This window comes from Bos indicus x Bos taurus, unplaced genomic scaffold (assembly GCF_003369695.1).
Source record: "Bos indicus x Bos taurus breed Angus x Brahman F1 hybrid unplaced genomic scaffold, Bos_hybrid_MaternalHap_v2.0 SuperScaffold_100147, whole genome shotgun sequence".
Taxonomy (NCBI): Eukaryota; Metazoa; Chordata; class Mammalia; order Artiodactyla; family Bovidae; genus Bos; species Bos indicus x Bos taurus.
In genome coordinates, this window is record NW_020867070.1 from 729,506 (window position 1) to 736,154 (window position 6,649).

Sequence of the window (6,649 nt, forward strand, 5' to 3'; positions counted from 1 at the left end):
GATCAAAAGTCCCCCTGCTATCCAGATTTTCATGACTCTTACCCACTGTATGAACTCAGTTTATTGCATTTGTCTAGTATTTTGATCCCCAACTACAGTTAAACTTTCCATCATTGAGTGATACAAGTCATCTAGAGAGATACATTAATTCCATATCATTTTACACATTATTTTAGAACAAGCTTCTGCATTTGTCCTTGAATCAGGTAGGCTGTACTTGTGCTGACAGTCATGGTTGACTTTAAGCAAAGTCATCCAGCAGTGCATAACCTTGTGAAAATGATGTTTCCTTATTTCTAATAGATTTCTAGTAGTGGGATAGCTGGGTAAACACCTATGTGTTTTGGCCAGATATTCCCACACCCTTCTCCATAGGAGATGGATCATCTTGTACTCTCACCAGTGTATGAGATGTGTCTGTTTTCTACAGCTTTGCAGTGAGGCCATTGTTGAATTCTTGAAATTTGGAGTTCATCATTTAAATTTCATCTCTCACTGCCATTTTCCCCTTCCAGACTGAGAATATACAAGTTACACTACCTCTAGAGGACTATTTGGAAGGAAAAGTTGGTTTTAAGACCTATAAGAATTACTTCACAGCTGGTGCTGGCTGGCCCCTCATCACCTTCCTTATTCTAGTAAACATCGCAGCTCAGGTACGTAAGGGCATTTATTTTGGTTTGTGCACTCAGATTGATAATTACATACTATTTATACTGTATTTTGGACTTCCCCGGTGGCTCAGATGGTAAAGTGTCTGTCTACAATGCAGGAGACCTGGGTTCAATCCCTGGGTCAGGAAGATTCCCTGGAGAAGGAAATGGCAACCCACTCCAGTACTCTTGCCTAGAAAATCCCATGGATGGAGGAGCCTGGTGCAAGTACTCTAGGCAAGAGTACTGGAGTGGGTTGAGTCGGACACGACTGAGCAACTTCACTTTCACTATACTGTATTTTATAATTATTTTTAGATGTGTGTATTAAGAGATTTATTTTGAAAAACCAGCTGAGGTTGTGCATTCTAGCTGGGTGAATCTGAAATCAGGAAGGCAGGTCTGCAGGCTAGAAGCTCAGGCAGGCGCTGACCCTGCTGACTTGAGGCAGAATTTCTTCTCCTTCCCCTGGAAGCCTCAGGTATTGCTCTCCAGGCCTCTGTCCTGACTGAACAAGGCTGCCACAAAAGTTATTACTCCGTCTTTCAGTCTACTTGGATTTGCATTGAAATACATTAGCAAAGAGCTGACTCATTTGAAAAGACCCTGATGTTGGGAAAGATTGAAGGCAGGAGGAGAAGGGGACGACAGAGGATGAGATGGTTAGATGGCATCACCAACTTAGTGGACATGAGTTTTGGGTCAACTCCGGGAGTTGGTGATGGATAAGGAGGCCTGGCATGCTGCGGTTCATGGGGTTGCAAAGAGTCAGACATGACTGAGTGACTGAACTGACTGACATTACATTGTGGGGAGCAGTGTCTTCTGGGGAAAAGGGGATCTGTTTTAAAGATATTAAAATGTATCATGCCCTCCCCTGACCTATGGTCATCTGGGGTGTGGGGCTTAGTGCAGACCTGAGCCGGAAGGACCGTCTCTGTGTTCTGGAGCCTTTCTATCCCCCATGCTAGTGAGCGGTGGTTTGAGGGCTCAGTAATGTCAGTGTGTGAATGATTGCTGTTTCCTGTTCCAGGTTGCCTACGTCCTTCAGGACTGGTGGCTTGCATTCTGGTGAGTGATTCCTGGTCTGACCCAAAGTGCTGAGAAATTGGGCCGGGGTTGGGCTTGTTTAACCTCCATTTACGACCAACCAGTAATTTTCTCGAAGAAAAAGTAAACTTCTTGCGGGTGGGAGTGTGATCACCTCGTGGTCTCTCCCCACGTTCCTCTCTTTAGCAGCTTCTTCATAGACAATTTGTTTTCTTTTTTTGCTTTTGAACTTTTTGTTTTGTATTGGAGTATAGCCAGTTTACAATTTTGTGATGGTTTCAGGTGAATAGCAAAGATACTCAGCCATACATATGCATGTATCCGTTCTACACTGTCCCCTTCCTATCCAGGCTGCCACATAACATTGAGAGAGTTCCATGTGCTATACAATAAGTTATTGTTGGTTATCTATTTTAAATATAGTGTGTGCATGGCCATCACAAACTCCCTAACTATCCCTTCCCCTCCAGCACCATAAATTCATTTTCTAAGTCTCTCTTCACAGACAGTTTGAGAACTGAAAATAATCATTCAGATTTTTAAAAGGGAGACACACAGAGGGTCTTGTGAGCTGGGAAACACTTTCCAGCATGAAACGTGTTTCTCAAATTGAGGTAATTTTTTTTTTTAACATTTGTGTAAATTCTATGTTTATGTATAGTATAATATTTTTTCTTCCCTGTTCCATAGGGCGAATTTACAAATTAACCTGTATTCTGGGGCATTTGTAAAAGAAGATGTAGATGTGATGCTCCTTCTGAACTGGTGCTTAAGAGTTTATTCAGGTAAAGTTGACTCATTTGCTCTATTATATCAGAGTTTAAGTTACAATGAGTCTGTGAGCAACGAGGGCTTCCAGAGTAATCGTAATGTCTTAACAGATTAACTGTCTGAGTTGCATTACTCTGAGAATTGATTAGAATAATTATTTTAAAGACCTACTAGAAGAAAAGGGGTTGAATGAAGACTCTTAATCTACTCTGTACTGGATGTTGGTAGTTAAACCAGATTGCACATTCAAAAGTTAGCCACTGGAAATACGTTGCAATGTTTATTCTAATAGGGTTGTTTTAAGCTAACTTGATATTGTTTTATGATGTGCACGGGATTAGACATGGATCCCCACCCTGTGGTTCAGGTTGTTCCAATTCTGTCCAAATAAGCCTTGGCTTTTTTGATCTTAGATGAAATCTCTGGCAGCATGGGGCCCAATAAACGCATTATTGCCTCCCAGGTATGAATATTCCCTTCACCACACTGGCTAATCACTAATTACTTGAGAAGCTAAGCAGGGAATCCAGTGTCTGGGATTAGATTCCCTCTCTTTCTTAACTTGAGATTAGTATTATGTCCTTCTCAACTGTGTGATTATTTTAACAATTGGCTTTCCAGACTAATATTAACATGACTCTCTCTATTCACAAGAATGTTTAGAATATATATAGCATTAAATACTATTTAAAGCATATGTTCACCTAAAATTTTAAATATATTCTTTATTCCATTCATCTGTTAATGGACATTAGATTTCTTCCATGTCCTGGCTATCATAACTAGTGTGGCTATGAACATGGGTTCATGTCTCTTTTGAATTATGGATTCTCAGGGTACCCGCATAGGAGGATTTTCTGGGTCATCAGTTCAGTTCAGTCCCTCAGGCATGTCTGACTCTTTGCAAGCCCTGGATTGCAGCATGCCAGCCCTCTCTGTCCATCACCAACTCTAGGAGTTTACCCAAAATCATGTCCATGAGTGGGTCATGCCATCAACCATCTCATCCTCTGTCGTCCCCTTTTCCTCCCTCCTTCAATCTTTCCCAGCATCAGGGTCTTTTCAAATGAGTCAGTTTTTGCATAAGGTGCGCCAAAGTATTGGAGTTTCAGCTTCAATATAGTCCTTCCATGAACATTCAGGAGTGATCTCCTTTAGGATGGACTGTTTGGATCTCCTTGCAGTCCAGGAGACTCTCAAGAGTCTTCTCCAACAACACGGTTCAAAAGCATCAATTCTTCAGTGCTCAGTTTTCTTTATAGTCCAACTCTCACATTCACACATGACTAATGGAAAACCATAGCCTTAACTAGATGGACCTTTGTTGACAAAGTAATGTCTCTGCTTTTTAATATGCTGTCTAGGTTTGTCATAATGTTCCTTCCAAGAAGTAAACATCTTTTAATTTCATGGCTGCAGTCACCATCTGCAGTGATTTTGGAGCCCCCAAAAATAAAGTCAGCAACTGTTTCCACTGTTTCTGCATCTGTTTTCCATGAAGTGATGGGTCTGGATGCCATGATCTTAGTTTTCTGAATGTTGAGCTTTAAGCCAACTTTTTCACTCTCCTCTTTTACTTTCATCAAGATGCTCTTTAATTCTTCTTCAGTTTCTGCCATAAGGGTGGTGTCATCTGCATATCTGAGGTTTTTGATATGTTCTCCTGGCAATCTTGATTCCAGCTTGTACTTCCTCCAGCCCAGCATTTCTCATGATTTACTCTGCATATAATTTAAATAAGCAGGGTGACAATATACAGCCTTGATGTACTCCTTTTCGTATTTAGAACCAGTCTGTTGTTCCATGTCCAGTTCTAACTGTTGCTTCCTGACCTGCATACAGGTTTCTCAAGAAGGCAGGTCAGGCAGTCTGGTATTTCCATCTCTTTCAGAATTTTCCACAGTTTGTTGTGATCCACACAGTCAAAGGCTTTGGCATAGTCAGTACAGCAGAAATAGCTATTTTTATGAAACTATCTTGCTTTTCTGATGATCCAATGGATGTTGACAATTTGATCTCTGGTTCCTCTGCCTTTTCTAAACCAGCTTGAACACATGGAAGTTCACAATTCACGTGTTGCTAAAGCCTGGCTTGGAGAAATTTGAGCATTACTTTACTAGTGTGTGAGATGAGTGAAATTGTGTTTGGCATTGCTTTCTTTGTGATTGGAATGAAGACTGACCTTTTCCAGTCCTGTGGCCACTGCTGAGTTTTCCAAATTTGCTGGCACATTGAGTGCAGCACTTTCATAGCATCATCTTTTAGGATTTGAAATAACTCAACTGGAATTCCATCTCCTCCACTAGCTATGTTTGTAGTGATGCTTCTGAAGGCCCACTTGACTTCACATTCCAGAATGTCTGGCTCTAGGTGAGTGATCACACCATCGTGATCATCTGGGTCGTGAAGATCTTTTTTGTACAGTTCTTCTGTGTATTCTTGCCACCTCTTCTTAATATCTTCTGCTTCTGTTAGGTCACTACCATTTCTGTCCTTTATTGAGCCCATCTTTGCATGAAATGTTCCCTTGGTATCTCTGATTTTGAAGAGATCTCTAGTCTTTCCCATTTTATTGTTTTCCTCTATTTCTTTGATCACTGAGGAAGGCTTTGTTATCTCTCATTGCTATTCTTTGGAACTCTGCATTCAAATGGGTATTTCTCCTTTTTTTCACTTCTCTTCTTTGCACAGCTGTTTGTAAGGCCTCCTCAGATAGCCATTTTGCTTTTTTGCATTTCTTTTTCTTGGGGATGGTCTTGATCCCTGTCTCCTGTACAGTGTCACAAACCTCCATCCATAGTTCATCAGGCCTTCTGTCTATCAGATCTAGTCCCTTAAATCTATTTTCCACTTCCACTGTATATTCGTAAGGGATTTGATTTAGGTCATATCTGAATGGTCTACTGGTTTTCCCTACTTTCTTCAATTTAAGTCTGAATTTGGCAGTAAGGAGTTCATGATCTGAGCCATAGTTAGCTCCCAGTCTTCTTTTTGCTGACTGTATAGAGCTTCTCCATCTTTGGCTGCAAAGAATATAATCAATCTTATTTCAGGTTGACCATCTGGTGATGTCCATGTATCGAGTCTTTTCTTGTGTTGTTGGAAGAGGGTGTTTGCTATGATCACTGTATTCTCCTAGGAAAACTCTATGAGCCTTTGCTCTGCTTTATTCTGTACTCCAAGGCCAAATTTGCCTATTATTCCAGGTGTTTCTTGACTTCCTACTTTTGCATTCCAGTCCCCTATAATGAAAAGGACATCTTTTTTGGGTGTTAGTTCCAAAAGGTCTTTAGGTCTTCATAGAACCATTTAACTTCAGCTTCTTCAGCATTACTGGTTTGGGCATAGACTTGGATTACCATGATATTGAGTGGTTTGCCTTGGAAATGAACAGAGATCTTTCTGTCGTTGCTGAGATTGCATCTAAGTACTGCATTTTGGACTCTTTTGTTGACTCTAATGGCTACTCCATTTCTTCTAAGGGATTCTTGCCCACAGTAGTTGATATGATGGTCATCTGAGTTAAATTCACCCATTCCAGTCCATTATAGTTTGCTTATTCCTAAAATGTCGATGTTCACTCTTTCCTTTCATTCTCCAGGGGATCTTGCCAACCTAAGGACTGAACCCAGGTCTCCTGCATTGCAGGCTGATGCTTTATTCTGAACTGAGCCCCCAAGCACTTAGTGAGAGATTAGGTACTTGTTTAGATTTACTATCTCATATCAAAATATAATCTGTAGTTTCTTGAAATTCATTTAAGAGATTGTCCACTTGCAACTTAACATTGTCTTTTCAAACTTTTTAAAGCTACTTGGGCATAGAAGTAGCTACTTGGTTCAGGATTGGGAACATGTGTACACCCGTGGCAGATGCATGTTGATGTATGGCAAAACTAATACAATATTGTAAAGTAAAAAAAAAAAACAAAACACATAAATAATAATAAATAAATAAAAATAAATATTTTAAATTTTTAGTAATTTTTATTACAGTATAGTTGCTTTCCAATGTTTAGTTAGTTTCTACTGTACATCAGAGTGAGCCAATTATATATAAATATCCTCTCTTTTTTGGATTTCCTTCCTATCTAGGTCACCAGAGAGCTTTGAGTAGAGCTCCTTGTGCTATACAGTAGGTTCTTAAGAAGCTACTTTACATGGAAATAAATTTCC

General features: G+C 40.1%; 1 protein-coding gene across 1 annotated transcript in view; it reads left to right on the forward strand.

The window, feature by feature from the left end:
- Positions 1-6,649, forward strand: part of LOC113888456 (multidrug resistance-associated protein 4-like) — a 90,993-nt gene that overhangs the window by 78,950 nt on the left and 5,394 nt on the right. The window contains exons 16-18 of the mRNA XM_027535579.1: positions 516-656; positions 1,687-1,724; positions 2,394-2,488. Of these exons, the coding sequence (XP_027391380.1) occupies positions 516-656; positions 1,687-1,724; positions 2,394-2,488 (274 nt within the window). The remainder of the gene's footprint in view (positions 1-515; positions 657-1,686; positions 1,725-2,393; positions 2,489-6,649) is intronic.